This window comes from Balaenoptera borealis, assembly GCF_965194805.1.
Source record: "Balaenoptera borealis genome assembly, chromosome: 16".
NCBI lineage: Eukaryota > Metazoa > Chordata > Mammalia > Artiodactyla > Balaenopteridae > Balaenoptera > Balaenoptera borealis.
This window is the reverse complement of record NC_138872.1, coordinates 13591803-13608988: the sequence shown is the minus strand read 5'-3', so window position 1 is coordinate 13608988 and position 17186 is coordinate 13591803. Positions and strand designations below refer to the sequence as shown.

Genomic DNA, 17186 nt, shown 5'->3' with positions numbered 1-17186 from the left:
ATTTTTCCTGTTCTCTGGAGAGGACCAGAGCCTCAACTGTAATGTTAAAGGTCCTAGGTAGATTTTAAACTTGGATGTATAACTTAAAAAATGTATGTAATCATTGAAAAAACTTTTGGTTTGAAGGCATTGGGCCAGTTGATACTTTCAGAAATCTGGGATCTAAGAACTGAATCAGTCAGCCAGAGCCATGTTGCAAGCCATCAGCGTAGACATAACGGATTCTTTTCTGTTGGGCAAAGTGTGTGTTTTACTCATGTTACTTCTGGTTGCCAACAGAAATATTGCTGACATCCCTACCCCAGGACCTCCAAGGAAATCACTGTACAAATGACACTGCACTAGGATTATTGGGAGTAAAGAATCATTGTCTAGGCACCCAGCTTTGAAGAAAGGACCAGCTTTGATCTCCATCAAGGGTATTTCAAGTGATGTCATTTGAGCAGGCAGGACTGGATTTTAAGCTGAAGCGTGATATCTACCTGTTAATTTTTCCCTCCTCCTATGTATCATGGTGTTTAAAACAGAAATATTTTTGGCGTCTGCCTTTTCAGGATGTGATTGTGGAGGCACGGAGTGTTACTGATCACAGAACTGTCCGGTGTCACTTTTTTCTGCTTTGCTATCCAAAGTCTTTGGAAAAAATGTAGGTGGGCCAGAGAACATTGGAGAAATCAAGAGATTAGAACATCCGGTTTCTTGATAGTTGCGGTATTGGGTGAAGAGCATGGTCCCAACCTCGAGTGTTTTTGTCACTATCAGGTTCTGTCCCGGGAGTGGGCATTTCAAAGTTCTCCCTTAAGGATAGTGTTGAGTTGCTCTGACCCTACTCTTGGTTGTCCTAGGCTTTTTCCTAAATAGCATTTTTATCTGCCCCTACTGTCCTGTAATACTTCACCTCCAGGAATTGTCCTTGGTGTCAAATGGCTTCGCAGAAGGGAAAATAGATGACAGTATTTAATTGCAGCAGTCAGTGGCAGTCTTTCATATGCTAACGTGCAGCGGAGTGCACTTTATTTAAAAAGTAATGGATAAATGCAATATTCTCGAGGTCTTGAGGAACGGTGAACCACATACCTAGTTTTTGTCTAAACTAATCTGTTGGACAAGAACTGTGATTTTTGTTGTTGTTGAAAGTACTGGTTTCACCCTTTGCCTATATGGTAGAGCAATAATGCTTTTTTTGAAAATAAACTGCAGAAAACCCAAGGCCAGGTACTGCATTCTGAATCAGAATTTCGCAGTGTTTCTGTGAATAGAATTTCTTTTGTAAATATGACCTTTAAGATATTGTATTATGTAAAATATGTATATACCTTTTTTGTAGGTCACAACAACTCATTTTTACAGAGTTTGTGAAACTAAATATTTAACATTGTTGATTTCAGTAAGTTCAACATGGTGAGGTTACCAACAGAAGTCATCCCCTGAATTTTGTGGCCTGGGGGATGGGGCAGTGGCCAACAGCTTTTCCTTGCCCCCAGCCTTAGATGCCTCGCTTGTTTTCAGTCTCTTAATCTAAATGCTTTTTAAAGAGATCATTTAGATGTAGACATTTAAATTTTTAAAAAAAATTTCTCTACCAGAACTAAGCACTTTGTTAATTTTGGGGGAGAGAGTAGATACGGGGAAATAAACTTAAAAAAACCCCCCAGATATCAAGGATTTTAAAAGATCAAGCAATTTGATTTCAAAGAAGAATCTTGGATTTTAAGCAGTCCATAAATTAAATGGCAATTCATGGTATTTTTTAAAAAAAGTGAATACGTTGTCTTCTCATCCATTTTAGGAGTGCTCTAAGGTTTTGGTTGCTAGGACCTGAGTCCCACATTGACATCTCAGGCGTAGAATCCTCAGTGTATGGTTCCTGGTGTCTGCTCAGCTTGTCTTGTCCTTCCACTACTGTGATGTTTTCCCCCGAGAATTGGAGGAGTAGCATCATGGTTATTTCCTAAGGAGTTCAGTCTCCATAGCAGCCAGTTTCCTGAGATTCAGAGCCGAGGTCTGATTGGGCGCCTTTGCATTCCCTCCCTGCTCTGCCCCCGCCCCTTTCTGCTGCTGCCACTTGTCAGTTGGGAATAGGGAAGAAAGTCAAGTTTAATTCCCTTTACCTGGTTTACTTTATCAGGTTCAAACAGTTGAATGAAATTGGGTTTTTGGACTATCTATGAATTTCAAATGTCTGTTAGCCTTGGTGTCATTTCCTAGCAATAACTGAGAGCCAGTTAAAAATTTTTCACACGTTTAGCCAATATTTCTAGGTGTCTCTGAAAGTGAGATCATTTAATTTCTTTGACTTATGGGTAAGTGAAACCTGTTTCCAGAACCACCACTAGAGTGGATTTGAGTTTCACACTCCCCCCACCTGGTTAAAAACAAATCTAAGATTATAAATCCATCAGCTTCCATCCGAGTGGCCTGTACTTTTTAGATAACACATCCTCTGGTCTGGAGACAGAGGCAGAGCTGAATAAGAGTCTCTGTCTTTTTAGACACAGTTGTATCTGAACCTTTCTCGTTGAAGTCACACGTGTGTGGGAGAAATAGAATGGTGCTCTTACCCTTTCTTGACTTTTAATTAAAAACAAAAAGTTTTGTGATTCTTTTCCTCAGTCAGTCCTGACTCCAGGCTAAGTAGAAGGCAGCACCCCCTTTTTATATGGAAGAAAAATGAAGTTTATTATAAGTTTTTATATTTTCTACTTGTTCATTTTATTGGTGCAAATTTGAGATTTTGTTTCCTTTTAATAGATGCAGTCTTTGAGATAATTTGTTGTTTTTACCTTTATTCCTGTTTTATCTTTTTCGGATAATTCTCTTTGTACTCCTCTACCTCTCCTCACCCCTTCCCTCACCCCCACCACTTTTTTAAACCTTAGTATCTGTTGGGTGAACAATGTAAGTAATGTTTTCATCTGCTTTTAGAATGTGAGATATTTCCAGTACCTACTTTTTTGCTGAACCCAAAGATATATAAATATAAATATATATATATTTTATAAAGATCAAAATGATATAAAGGAGATACGTTTCTTCCTTTAAAAAAACAAAGAGAAATCCATTGTTGAAATCCATCATATTATGATGCCACTTTTCTAAACTGTGCATCTTGATGGAAAGGTGTAAATATCAATCAATAGGACTGCTTAGTTATTCAGTATTTAATATCTAAGGTGAGTCGGGGGTGTATAGGGGCGGGGTACTACAGAACATAGCTGGCTTGCTGTCCTATAAGTTCCTTGATCCATAGACAGATGCAGCTGGAAAGTAAACAGAATGGATTGCCAGCTACCCATGTGCCTGTCCAGTTCCCTTTTTATTTGCAGAATCCGTGCATTTGTTCGCAAGTGGGAAATTCATAGGAGTAAAACCTCTTGGGTAGATGAACTTTCCCCTGCTGCAGAGGAGCAGGAGCTGTTACGTGGCTCCAAGGCAGACTGTTTAATCACGAGCAGGGTGTTCTCTTTTTCTTTCCTTCTCTTTCTTTCTCTCTTTCCAATATATGGAATTTTGAAGAAGATGGACATGTCATTCTGAGAGCAATATTTAAATTCTCAGGAATTGACTTACAGTATTGAGAATGAATTCACTTTCAATCAAGTTTACATTAAATGTTGTTTTTAAAAAATATAAATCACACTGCAAAGAATCCAAACCACACGGGATAACTTATGAGATGGTTGAGTGGTAAGCTGTGACTCCTTTGTTGATCATTTTGGACGTCATTGTAAATAAAGGTTTCTATTTAAAATTGAAGGCTGAGTGTGCCACTTTTTTTTTTTTTTTTTAAATCCCAATTGGATAAAGGGTAAGAGATAAGGCTAAGGAATCCTATTTCAGATAATAGTAGCAGTTTCTGTGAGGTTAAAAGAAATCTTGAAAGCATGGTCCTGTTCTTACACGAGGTAAGTGCTTAGGGGTCGTGTGTCAGGGAGAAACGTGCTGGGCCAGGTGATGGCTGAAGTTCCTCCTCCTCCCAGTCTAGTGTTCCGACAGCTACCTTTACCCGTGGGACTACCCGGTACACGACGAAGGGCTGGATGAGGTGAGTTGCTTTGCAGTTGGTTAATACTTTTAAAAAGTGAGGCCCTAAAGCTGGTGTGATATGAGACTTACCTTTGAGGTCCCTGAAGTATGGTAAATTCTAGTCAATTTATAACCATGTATTCCCTTTTAAAAAACCATCTAAACCCATGGTGTCTCCTTCCAAAAAGGTGTTGACTGGTGGTATCTTGAATGCTTTTTAACAAAAAAAGAACCAAACACACCAAAAAGACTCCTAAGAATGGCCTTTTAGAAAATGTCAAAGGTTCTCTCATACCAACTAACTGCTGGTCACTGGCTGGGGTTTTCAACATTGTTTGATAATACTTAGACTACAAAATTTCTTTACAAATACAGTTTTATTAAAACTTGGGACATACATCAACTTCATGTCTTTGCAGGACTTTAAAAAACATCAGTTCTGGGACAGATAACAAAGGAATCCTGGGAGAAATGGCATCTGGTCAGGAAGAGGAAAGTCTACAACTGCACGGGGTTTTCTTTTACATGGGCCACAGCGTTTATTGACACCACCACTCTTGAAAATTGGGTTTTCTTATTAGTCAAATTCCCCTAAAAGTTCCCGAGCTGGTTACATGTAAATCGTCACATATATACAGTGAAGTCAGTTTCTTCAGAGGCAACCAGGGTTATCGTGTGAAGTATAAATTTATGACTTCTGTGCTGTTGACTCATTGTGAAACTCGGTCAGCATTTCCTGCCTCTGTCCTGCTTCCTAGTTCCTTCTTTGTGAAGGACCAAAAGAATAAGAGGATTTAAAACAGGGTGGTTCTTCCCAAAACAGCGTGGTTCTTACCGTGATTTAAAAAAATTCCAGTGACTTTCACCCTTGGGGAAAATTTCCAAGAAAATCTCTCTCTCTGCTGTTCTTCCCTTGTGAGCCTCTCAGAGAGGGTTAGTGGTGACTTTTTGATATGAAAATGCATTTTGTGCAGCTGGTGAGGTATAATCCAAAGCAAAAGCAGGGCAAAAATGGACTTCCAGAAGTCTCACTACTCCTGATGGTTCTCTTCCAGAATCTGCCACGTTGACTGAAAGCGAATTCTGTGTGTCTCAGGCTTCTTGGCTAACATCATAGGTCTGCTGGAAATCAGAGTTTTTCATTGTGCAGGTGATGCCTCTGTTTTTGGAGGTCCAGCTCGTGCTTCTTAACCTTCCCAGCCTTCCCACAGTTGTCCCCTGTAGAACAGAAGCAAACTCATGTATCACGCTGCTTATGGATTTCTTCATTGGTCCTACAGCTGAGTAAGCTTTGCTTCAAGGATGTGGCTGCGGAGGAGGAGTATTTCTAGGTCCCTCAGGGCTCGCTATCACCTAATCATCTAGATTGTCAGTTGTTGGCTTACACATTCAGTGGCTGGCAAAGATGTCATTTAAAGATCTGGATAGGATAGTGGCTAAGGAGAAAATGAGATGTAAAGATCAAGTGCTTTCATTCTGGTAGCACCAAAGAAATGCTTAATTGGCTCATTATTTTTCCTGTTAAAGCCACACAGGTTTATATGCATATAAAGACAGAAATGAATAGGCCAGAGGTTGCAAATGGCAGCTCACCAAGGGCGCTGGTTGGCCTGCATGGTAACTTCATGTTAAATTAGTTGCCAGCATTAACAAATTCTCACACATATCTACATTTCTGGATTTTCTTGATGAAGCGGAGGATTCACATTGCATCCCATTCCGTTCTCTTTAGACCAGAGTGACCTCTGCAGGTTGCCACAGCCTCCTGGCCCCTACCAGCCTCTGTTGGCCCTGGAGTTCGTAGCACGGATGTTTTGGAGACTGTTCAGCGAGGCCACCTTGCCGCTGACACTGGACCAGGTAGCACCTCTACAGCCACAGCCTTCAAGACGCCTGGCACTCAGCCGACTGACATGGTTCTCAGCCTCTCAGGAAGGCCTTGAGCTTGCCAAGCACAGATGATGATGTGGAGAACAACGGTGTATTAGACAAAGTATTAATCTAGAACATGAAATGTATCCGAGTATGTTATTTTATGGGAAAGACTGATATGACTGCTTCCCCTCTTATGGGAACAGATGAGAGGAATGAGTGAGAAGGGGCACGCATGCAGAACAGCCTCGGCAAAACGAAGCGGATCAGGCCAGATCTCTATTGGTAAACTGGTTCCTCAACTCACAGTGATTTGGAAGAAGGTCTCTTCATTTCTGGCCACTTTCGACGCTGAAACTGCCTAAGTTTTCGAGTGTCAAAAGGAGAAAGAGTGTTAACCATCACCAAGAAAGAAAAAGTGACCCCCAAAGAACTAGACAAAGAAGGTCTCTTAGTGGACACCTATCGCTGGTGGGTGAGCTAGGCCCCTGGCAGACCAGAGAAAGGTAGCATCCCAACCTCACACGTGCAACCTCGAGGTTAGACTACAGGATGGGCCACCATATGGGGCGACTGTCAGGCTTTAAAAGCAAAAGCAATACCTGTATTGCTCATAGCTTCCTCCATCTTTCAGTCCTAAAGGAGAGAGAAATGCACAACATGGAAACAGGTAAATTAGGGCAAAAGTGGCACAAGCAAGGACAAACTTTATAACTGCCTCTTTTTCTTCTATAAAACACTTCAGGTCTTTTGTCACAAACCCATGACGTTGGTAGTGGCTCCTAGACAGAGGGGACTGAATTACCAGGTGATCTGTCCCTAAGACTCTTGGTAGGTCTCCTACACTCTCGTGGCCTCTTATCGGTTTCAGGCTTCTGTTGCAGTCATTCACCACTGACCTTGGTCACAGTGGGGGAGCCACACGTGGGCACGGAACACGTATGCTACCGAGGACAGACAGCCGAGGGCAGCTGGGAGATCCCGAGTGTGGGCTCTCGGCAAATTTCCCAGAGGATGTGGTAGTGTGACCAAGTGCGTGGGCTCTGGACCCAGTCACGTTACTCATCCATAAAACGAGGACAAGCAGATTCACCTCAGAGGGTTGTCAGAAGGCCTGTCAGTTTATGCATGTAAAACACTTAGCACCCTGGCGGGCTTATAGTGATGGGTAAGTGATGGCACTTATCGTAAAAGGAGCACGTGGTTGGTGAATGTTAGGAAGGTGATATTATAGCTACTGGTGAGAATTCACCAACTCCTGGCGATTCTGGGTTCACTCTTCAGACAGGACCTCCTCAATCCCCTCCTGTGGTCATCCTGCACCACGCTGGGGCACCTGCTCACCCAGGTCCATGTTCCGGGTCCGGGGGTTACACTGCTTGTAACCCTTGCAGCTCCTCAGCTCCATGAGCTGCACGTGTAGCTGATTGAGGACGTCCCTGTCCAGGGTGTTCACTGCGTTCATCAACTGGTTGGAAAAAAGGTACGTTATCAACAAGGTGAAGACAGGGACGCCCCCTGCCCCCTTCTACCAGCTGGGGGACTTCAGGCAGGAGTACAAGGTGTGAAGGAATGGTGACCTCTACTTCCACAAGAGCTGGGGTTTGGAACAGTTAGAACTACCTTTTGCCTCTAGCCCCACATGCGTGAAATCTCAAAATAAAAACCACCTCTGTGTACATCACATTGAACTCCTGGAGCCACTGGTCAGGAAATTTACCAAGCTTGGAAAGAAGCCCTTCCCAGCCCTGTATTTTTAAGCAGCCTTCCTTCACAGCCCCTCAGGTCCTCTTGATGGAAAAGCAGCCATCTGGTGAAGGGCTGGGTGAGTGACCTTGTCCTTACCTGGTCTGGGAATCGCTGGTGACCCACTAACCTACCAGCTCTGTCACCCCCTTTTGTAAAATACAGGGATGACCTATCAAAGGAGAAAGACTGGTGGCCTGTATGGTAATTAGAGCAAAACAAGACAATCGAGTTGCTTGCACTTACAAATCGTGTAAAAGATTACTTTCAGGCTTTTCTTGAAACATGGAAGACTGGGCAATGCCAAGGCCATGCTACTGAGCAGCTCTAGTGCTGAAGCTGGGTCGTGACCATCTGTTTCAGAAGGGACACGCACGTTCCAGTCACCAGGCCCCGTGGCCGCTTCAGTCCCGCATGTGTTCAGTTGGGTTAATATAGGGGAAGCACGGAGTAAGGGCTGCCTGAGTGTTAGTTACCGGCCTATCATCTGTAGGGTTTGGCCTGACCCTAAGGACCCCTGAGCCTCCAAATTTCTAGGCGTCTTCCCAAGATCCCACAAAGCCTGCTGGAACCGTGCCAGGTGCGTAAGTTGGAGGGAAGAGGCTGTACCCGGACGCAGGAAGACGGAGGCAGGAAGGGCGGATGGCACACAGAGTCCCAGCCTTCCTGGTGGCTTCAGCTCACTTCTGCTGTCTTAGGGACTCAGTGGGACTTGAAAAACCGGTTATCACTTTCTCGGGGTGGGGGGGGGCCTACCTGGCAGGGGCCCCATTTCTCCAGCCTGTGTTGCCCGTACCTGGTAGGGGTCTGTGTTGAGATCAAAGAACTCTAGGAAGCCGGTTGCAAATTCACAGAAGAGGAAGTTGTGGGTCTCATTGATGGTCCTCATGCACCAGTACGTGTTGTTGTTGGCGCTGGTGCAGGCGCAGAAGGGCCCCACTGCCAGGGGAGAGAGCACGCCCTGAGCCGAGGAGGCCCTGGCTGCCAGCCCCCAGCCCCTTCCTGCCGGAGCACTTGACCCCTGAGGTTGCTGGGGGACCTGTTCCCGAAAGACCCTCAGGGTCTGGCCAGGAAGCGCTCACAAGCTGGGGGGTGCTGGGGTGCTGGGACCCCCGGGAGGAGCCCCCGCCCTGGGCCCGGCTGGCTCACGCGTCCAGAGGGGCGCCGTCTGCCAGTGCTGGTTGTCGTGGGTGAAGCACGTGAGGCCGGGCATGCTGCACGTGTCGTTGTTCCGCAGGCGCCTGAGCAGCTTGCGGAGTTTCTTCTTGCGCTTCTGCTCCCGCAGCAGCCACACCTTGTCCTTCTCCTGCAAGCCCTTCCTAGGGGCACACAGGGCCGCACCCCTCACACCTGCCCCGGCCCCACCCTGGAGCCTCTTCCTGCCCAGGGAGCCAGGGTCGTGGCCCTGGAGGGTTCCCAAAGGGAAGGCTCCTTGCCCAGGTCCTTGGCTCCTGTCATCCGACGTTAGCTCCCGAGGCAGCACAGGGTTAGGGTGTGTGGGGCCTCCTGCTCACACCCGTCCCTGGGGCCTGTGCCCTGCCCTGCCCTGCAGTAACCCGCTCCGGCCACAGAGGGGCACCCGGACCCTTGCTCGTCGTTCATCTGGCAGTCGGGCCTCTGCAAGGACTGCTGCGCCTCCCAGGGAAAGGCCAGGACTTGGCTTGTCCTTGTTTGTTTTGGCTTAAGGGAGGGCCGCCTCTGCCCTTACCTGAACGGATGCAGGCTGGAGCCTTTGTGCTTGAGGCGGCCTTTGTGCTGGGCGTGGTAACTGCAACAGACCCCGAGCCTGGCTTTCAGACACTGTGCACAGCGCCACACCGTGGGGTGGCTGCGAACTGCGCTTCTCTGGGATCCCTGTTTCTCCTCCTGGGGCGGGGCTGGGGAGGCACTAGCCCTGCGTGGCAGCTCCCTGCCTGCCCAGGTCCTTCCTCCATACGTGACCTGGGAGCCCCCCGCTGAAGGCCTCAGCCACACACAGAAGGTCGGGGTAGAGGCGAGTTAGCCAAGTCTGGAGGCTGGGCCTGGCTCTGCGTGGCTTTAGCCTCAGCATCTCCAGGCGGGTTGCCCCCCCGCCCCCGCCCACCTGACGCTTGGTCAGGGCCAGCCCTGGGGGAACCCATATTTTGTAAGCCCTTTCTGGAAAGGCAGCAGTGACTACAGTAGCCACTAACCACATGTGGCTATTTCAATTTTAATTAAACTACCAATTCGGTTCCTCAGCTCCAGTGGCCGCAGTTCAGAGCTCAATAGCCACGTGTGGTTGGTTGGTGGCCACCATATGGGGCAGCACAGATACAGCTGCTTCCATCACCAGAGAGGTTCTGTTGGACGGCGCTGCTCCTGAGTTCAGACCCTTGGGCTGGGGGTTCCCTGAGCTGGTAACGTGGGCCTTGGGCCGCGTGGGCTGTCCCCAGAAGGGCAGTCAGTAGAGGCACTTTTCCCTCCTGGGAACCGGCTCCACAGTCAAGGGCCTGCCTGTCAGCAGTGCATGAATCTGGGCATCTGGCTGGTACCCGAGGGGCGGTGCTTTCTGCCCAGTGGCTGACAACGGGGATGTGAATTATTACTAATTATGTTTACCCTAAGCAAGGAGACAGGGATATAAAAATAATGAAAGGAGTCACAGAGGAGGGGATGCTGTATCCCTAGGAGTGATCCCCCAAGAGCACTCGGGGCCTTCCCAGGGGCTTTCTGCTACCTCCTCACCTGATTTTGTGACAGTCACATTCTTCTGGCCTCTTTTTCTTCAGGTGACCTCGGACTTCCCTCAGGTTCTTAATTTTGTTCTGCAGGGTCTCGATCTGAGGGAGGGAGCAGGAGAGGAGGCCGTGAGCCTCTGGGGGGGCTGGGTCAGCAGGGCTGGCCTGGCGGGGCCTCCCAGCCACTGTGTGCGTCTGTGGATGCTGAGGGGGGGGGGGTCCTTGGTTCCACCTGCTGAAGGAACTGTGGGTCATTCTCCTGTCTTGTCCTGCCCGAGAACCAGCTGAGCCCATGGGGGACTTCAAGGTCTCCCCCGAGGCCTGTGGGGCTGAGTGTGGTGTGAGCATCTTGTAGATCACAAAGGGGTACGACGTGGCTGTGCTGTTCCCCCCACCCCAGTCCGGCAGGAGCTGTCTGTCTGAGGCCAGGACCGACACTGCTGGCCCTGGTGAAGGATTCCGCGGGGCCTCCCTCCCCTGGGCCTGGCTTCCCTGCCTCCGGCTGTGGCTGGTGGCCCCGCCGAGCTCGGGGTCGTGAGAACCCTCCTGGCCCAGACTCCCGTCACCTCGTGGTCAATGTGCAGCTTGTGGTCCTTCCAGGCCTGCAGGGACTTGTACAGGTCCAGGTCGCACTGGACCGTGTCGTTCTCCAGGATGTAGCACCTGTTCGAGAGAAGGGGTCACGTGGGGCCCTCGGGGCGTTGAAGGGGCCCAGGCAGGGGCCCGAGAGGTGTGGGCGCCCCTGCCAAGGTCCAGCCCCCCCTCCAACCCCCACCCTAGACTCTCACCGATGTGTGACTTTAATGGGGTTGGGGGCTGAGTAGTCCGGAAGGCCCCCGGTGCCACTGAAGTCCCCGCCGTCCCTGTTGTCTTGGTCCTCAGGGGCGCCTGGCCAGTGCCGCTTGGTGAGGTTGCGGGGCTGGGACCAGTCGTCCAGGCCGACGTGGTGCCCCTCGACGGCCACTGAGCGGATGGAGCGATTCCGGACGTAGCTGGCCTTGTACTCTGTGGGGTCAGAGGGGTGGCTGGGCTGGCAGTAATCAGAAACCTTCCAACAAACAAAAAGTCTAGGACCAGACAGCTTCACTGGTGAATTCCACCAAACATTTAAAGAAGAATGAATACCAATCCTTCTCAAATGCTTCCAAAAATAGCAAAGGAGGGAACACTTCCAAACTTATTTTTACGAGGCCAGTATTACTCTGATACCAAAACCACACAAGGATGCCACAAGAAAAGTACAGGCTAGTTATCTCTGATGAACATAGATGCAAAAATCCTCAACAAAATATTAGCAAACCAAATAGAACAATACATTAAAAGGATCATATACCATGATCAAGTGGGATTTATTCCAGGGATGCAAGGATGGTTTACCATCTGCAAATCAATGGGATATACCACATTAACAAATGAAGGATAAAAATCATATGGTCATCTCAATATATGCAGAAAAAGCATTTTACGAAATTCAACATCCATTTATGATAAAAACTGACAAGCCATTAATATCCAAAATATAAAGACTCATATAATTCAATAGCAAAACCCCTAAACAATCAATTGAAAAACAGGCAGAGGATCAGAATAGACATTTTTCCAAAGAAGACATACAGATGGCCAACAGGCACATGAAAAGCTGCTCAACATCACTAATCATCAGGGAGATGCAGATCAAAACCACAGTGAGACACCACCTCACATCCATCAGAATGGCTATTATCAAAAAAATACGAAATAACAAATGTTGGCGAGGATGTGGAGAAAAGGGAGCAATTGTGCACTGTTGGTGGGAATGTAAATTGTTGCAGCCACTTTGGAAAACAGTATGGAAGTTCCTCAAAAAATTAAAGATAGAACACCGTATGATCCAGCAATTCCACTTCTGGATATTTATCTGAAGAAAACAAAAACACTAACTCAAAGACATCTGCACCCCCATGTTCACTGCATTATTTACAATAGCCAAGATACGGAAATAACCTAAGTGTCCACTGATGGATGAATGGATACAGAAGATGTGGCACATACACACACACACACACACACACACACTGGAATATTACTCAGCCATCAAATAGAAGGAAATCTCTCTGTTTGCGACAACGGAGGTGGACCTTGAGGGGATTATGCTAAGCAAAATAAGTCAGAGAACGACTAATAGCATATGATCTCACTTATCAGTGGAATCTAAAACCAACCAACCAACCAAGCTCATAGAGAACAGATTAGTGGTTGCCAAATGGGGGGGTGGGGGGTAGGAAGGGTGGGCGAAATGGGCAAAGGAGGTCAAAAGGTACAAACTTCCAGTTACAGAGTCAGTCAGTCCTGGGGATGTAATGTACAGCATGGTGGCTACAGTTAATAATAATACCATACTGCATATTTGAAAGTTGCTGAGAGAATAGGTCTTAATAGTTCTCATCACCAGAAAAAAAATTTTTGTAACTATGTTAAGTGGACTTGTTGGCGTGATCACTTTGCAATATATACAAATATCGAATCACAATGTTGTACACCTGAAACTAATGTAATATGTTAATTACACTGCAGTAAAACCCCACAAAACAAGATCAAAAAACCCATTAATTTGAACTGGGGAAAAAAGAGCCAAGCAGCACATTCTCCCAGACAGAAAAGGGAGAGGGGGCTTGGGGAGGTCACTGATCTTCTCCGAGTCTATTTCCCCAGCAGTGAGCTGGATGCTCTCCACAGGGTGGGCAGTGAGGCGGGGCTGAGAGGTGTTTTTTTCTAAGCTCTAAGTCACCTATGGAGAACTGAGGGTGTGCAGGTGTTGGGGCTCAGAGCAGGCCACCCCAAGATGCCACAATGGCATATTGATTATTTTGAATTAAAGTTCTTTGAAACACAGCTGGTGGGGAAAAAAATGATATTAAAAAACACTCTGACTCCACCTCTTACCCCCTGAATGCAGGAACCTCTCCTAGGCCTGCAAATGACCAGGAAGAGGCTCAGCTGGAGGCTGACAGTCAAGATTTGACAGGAGCGATATCTGAGGCCTTTCCCCCTAAAGTTAATTAGTTTAAGGTTGAATTCTGTACTCGGGAGGAAAGCATCCCAAAGCCTTTTTGAACATTTCATGCAAACTTTTCAAAGGCACACTGCCTTTAACTTGGAAGCCCCAGTGCACAGGAATCTCTTCATATCTGCTCTAATGGGAAATTGTCTCCTTGATATCAGAAAGCAAATTCACAATAGTGTGGTTGGTTGGTCTAGGCCACCGCTAATTGTAATAATGGAGGCTGGAGCTCGATTCTTCGAAAATAGTTTCCAGGAATGCAGAAAAAAGAATTAAAAGCGACAATTCTTGCTTTGCAATTTGAACCTTTAGGAAAACAAAAGCATCACACCTACGGTCAATGAATCTTCGACAAAGGAGGCAAGAGTATACAATGGAGAAAAGACAGTCTCTTTAGCAAGTGGTGTTGGGAAAGCTGGACGGCTGCTTGTAAATCAACACCCTCTCACCATACACAAAAATAAATTCGAAATGGCTTAATTAAGACTTAAATATAAGACATGATACCATAAAACTCCTAGAAGAGAACACAGGCAAAACATTCTCTGACAAATCGTACCAAGGTTGTCTTAGGTCAGTCTCCCAAGGCAATAGAAATGAAAGCAAAAATAAACAAATGGGACCTAATCAAATGTATAAGCTTTTGCACAGCAAAGGAAACCACAAAGAAAACAAAAAGACAACCTAAGGACTGGGAGAAAATATTTGCAAACGATCCTACTGACAAGGGATTAATTTCCAAGATATACAAACAGCTCATACAACTCAGTAACAAAAAACCAAACAACCTGATCGAAAAATGGGCAGAAGACCTAAATAGACATTTCTCCAAAGAAAACATACAGATGGCCAATAGGCACATGAAAGGATGCTCAATATCACTAATTATTAGAGAACTGCAAATCAGAACTACAATGAGTACCACCTCACACCAGTCAGAATGGCCATCATTAAAAAGTCTGCAAATTGGGCTTCCCTGGTGGCGCAGTGGTTGAGGGTCTGCCTGCCAATGCAGGGGACACGGGTTCGAGCCCTGGTCTGGGAGGATCCCGCGTGCCGCGGAGCAGCTGGGCCCGTGAGCCACAACTACTGAGCCTGCGCGTCTGGAGCCTTTGCACCGCAACAAGAGAGGCCGCGATGGTGAGAGGCCCGTGCACTGCGATGAAGAGTGGCCCCCGCTTGCCTCAACTAGGGAAGGCCCTCGCACAGAAACGAAGACCCAACACAGCCATAGAATAAAAAAAATAAATAAAATTAAAAAGAAGATGAATGGCAAGTGTAGTTTAAAAAAAAAAAAAAAGTCTGCAAATAACAAATGCTCGAGGGGGTGTGGAGAAAAGGGAGCCCTCCTACACCGTTGGTGGGAATGTAAATTGGTGCAGCCACTACGGAAAACATTATGGAGGTTCCTTAAAAAACTAAAAATAGAGTTGCCATATCATTCAGTAATCTCACTCCTGGGCATATACCCAGACAAAACTATAATTCGAGAAGATACATGCACACCTATGTTCATAGCAGCACTATTTACAATAGCCAAGACATGGAAGCAACGTAAATGTCCACTGGCAGAGGAATGGATAAAGAAGATGTGGTATATATATACAATGGAATAACATTCACCCATAAAAAGAATGAAATAATGCCATTTGCAGCAACATGGATGGACCTAGAGATTATCATACTAAGTGAAGTAAGTCAGACAAAGACAAATACCACACGATATCACTTATATGTGGAATCTAAAATATGACACAAATGAACTTATTTACAAAACAGACTCACAGACAGAGAAAACAAACTTATGGTTACCAAAGGGGAAAGGGGGTGGGGGAGGGATAAATTAGGAGTTTGGGATTAGTGGATACACACTACTATATATAAAACAGATAAATAACATGGTCTTACTATATAGCACAGGGAACTAAATAGAATATACGTATAAAACTGAATCACTATGCTGTACACCAGACGCTAACACAACATTGTAAATTATAATTCAATACAAAAAAGAAAACAAAAGCATGACTCTGAGAGTAACTCCAGGCTCACTCAGAGCTCTTCCTGTTTGCCTCCAGACAACTGCAGATATTATAAGAAATCAGGACAATGGAAGAGAAATTTGTCCTACACTCAAGAGAAAGGAAAGTTTAAGAAACCATCCCCTAGGCCCCAGCATGCCCAGAAAGTTCATTCTTCTCCTTCTGAGGGGCGATTCCTTCCCAAATGACGGGGTCAGCCAATCCTCAGTTGCACCCCAGAGGCTACTTAAAATAGAGGATCGGGATCGGACACTGCATTTCTTAATTGACACCAGTGTGCCTTCCTCTACCATCGCTCAGAGGATTTATGTCAACCTGTCACTGCTGATTCTATCCAAGCAGTCAGAGTCTCCGGACAACCTACTACATTACCCACATCTCAGCCCACCCTAATATCTTTTAGGGCCTCTTAACACCCATCATATCTAATTTCCAACTGCTCACCAGCAAACCTTCTTGATAGAGATTTGTTACGTAAATTTAATGCTACTCTACAATGTAATGAGAAGGGCGTTTTTATTTCCTTGCCCTCAGACCAAGCCCCAAATCTCCTACTTATTAGAAACTCGTCCTGATTTAAATTCCTCTGAAGAGGGTGAGTCTTTAACAGATGTCCCAATTAGTCCCTGGGCCACACAGGCCAATGAAGTTGGATTGCTACTAAGTGCTGAGCCTGTATGCGTGACCTGGAAGAAAAATAAACAGGTCCCTTCTCTGCAAAGAGATACAAAGCGAGGAATTAACCCTATGATAGACTCTCGGAGAGCTGGGTGTGCTTGTTTTTACTTCCTCACCCTGTCACACTCCAAATAAAAGTAGGTAAATTTGTAATGAAAGAAGGTAAATTTGGCCCAGACGGGAATCAAATCTCTCGATTTGCACAAGCCCTAAGAGCCATAAACTCTTGTAATTCCCGGGCACCCTGTGGTCCCTAACCCAGCTGTTACCCTCACTTCGACTCCTGCTGACCCAGCCTGGTTAAGGTAACTGAGCTCTGCTCAGATTCCTCTTCAATCCCATGCACCTGACGCACACCTTCTCTGCATTTACCTCTCAAGGGAGACCGGTAACAAGGACTGGCATAGCCGTCGGGGAGAAGTTTTCCTTCTACCCTTCTAGGTTCTTCTGGCTGGTCTAAGAATTAAGTTGACTTGAGACAGGTTAACAGGAGAAAATCAAAAAAAGTTTAATAACGTATCCATGGGAGAAACCCGGAAAAACCTGGAAGCCCTCACCTGAAACACACCCTCAGCCAAAGACGAAAGAGGATGTAGAGGGTGGGAGATCCAGTCAGGGAAGGCGACCAGGAAAAGCACAGTAAACAAGGGTGACTGTGACACAGATTTAAGCCCTGGCCCTCTCCGCGGAGAAGAGTTTCCAGAGATTTGGTCAACCTCCTCTTCCAGGGACAGAGAGGGAGACAGCGTTACAAATGGAGATTTCCCTTACAGACGTCAGTGTTTCTTGCAAAAGGGCAACTCCCACTAGGTTTTCAGTTTCCCCTGTGTCTGCTGTTTCCTAGAAAATAACCAGCTCAACATAATATGCCAAAGAGATGTATTTTAGGGTAGCAAATTCTGCTCCCCTACGAAGCCTTACATTAGTTCTGTCCACACCTCTGGTTCTTGGCTTACCTGATTGTGATAAACCTTTTCATCTACATGGCCATGAAAATGATGGGATTACTGCTGGCATTCTAGGACAGCCTTTTGCCTCAGTTAAGTCCTACAGCGTATTTCTCATGTCAGTTAGACTCTACGG

General features: G+C 46.3%; 2 protein-coding genes across 8 annotated transcripts in view; one reads left to right on the top strand and one right to left on the bottom strand.

Moving 5' to 3' along the window:
- NCOA3 (nuclear receptor coactivator 3) overlaps positions 1 to 3756 on the top strand; it is a 123999-nt gene extending 120243 nt beyond the window's left edge. For both annotated transcript variants that reach the window (XM_082361133.1, XM_082361132.1), the window contains exon 23: positions 280 to 3756. In XM_082361133.1, coding sequence (XP_082217259.1) covers positions 280 to 291 — 12 coding nt within the window. In that variant the 3' untranslated portion in view covers positions 292 to 3756. The remainder of the gene's footprint in view (positions 1 to 279) is intronic.
- A 628-nt stretch (positions 3757 to 4384) lies between these two features.
- Positions 4385 to 17186, bottom strand: part of SULF2 (sulfatase 2) — a 142867-nt gene continuing 130065 nt past the window's right edge. For 3 of the 6 annotated variants that reach the window (XM_082361165.1, XM_082361164.1, XM_082361163.1), the window contains exons 12-21: positions 11132 to 11348; positions 10910 to 11006; positions 10351 to 10445; positions 9353 to 9412; positions 8794 to 8963; positions 8441 to 8583; positions 7243 to 7366; positions 6501 to 6534; positions 6206 to 6259; positions 4385 to 5244 (exon numbers count right to left, since the gene is read on the bottom strand). In XM_082361165.1, coding sequence (XP_082217291.1) covers positions 5214 to 5244; positions 6206 to 6259; positions 6501 to 6534; positions 7243 to 7366; positions 8441 to 8583; positions 8794 to 8963; positions 9353 to 9412; positions 10351 to 10445; positions 10910 to 11006; positions 11132 to 11348 — 1025 coding nt within the window. In that variant the 3' untranslated portion in view covers positions 4385 to 5213. The remainder of the gene's footprint in view (positions 5245 to 6205; positions 6260 to 6500; positions 6535 to 7242; positions 7367 to 8440; positions 8584 to 8793; positions 8964 to 9352; positions 9413 to 10350; positions 10446 to 10909; positions 11007 to 11131; positions 11349 to 17186) is intronic. The other 3 variants (XM_082361168.1, XM_082361167.1, XM_082361166.1) reach the window with 2 other exon arrangements.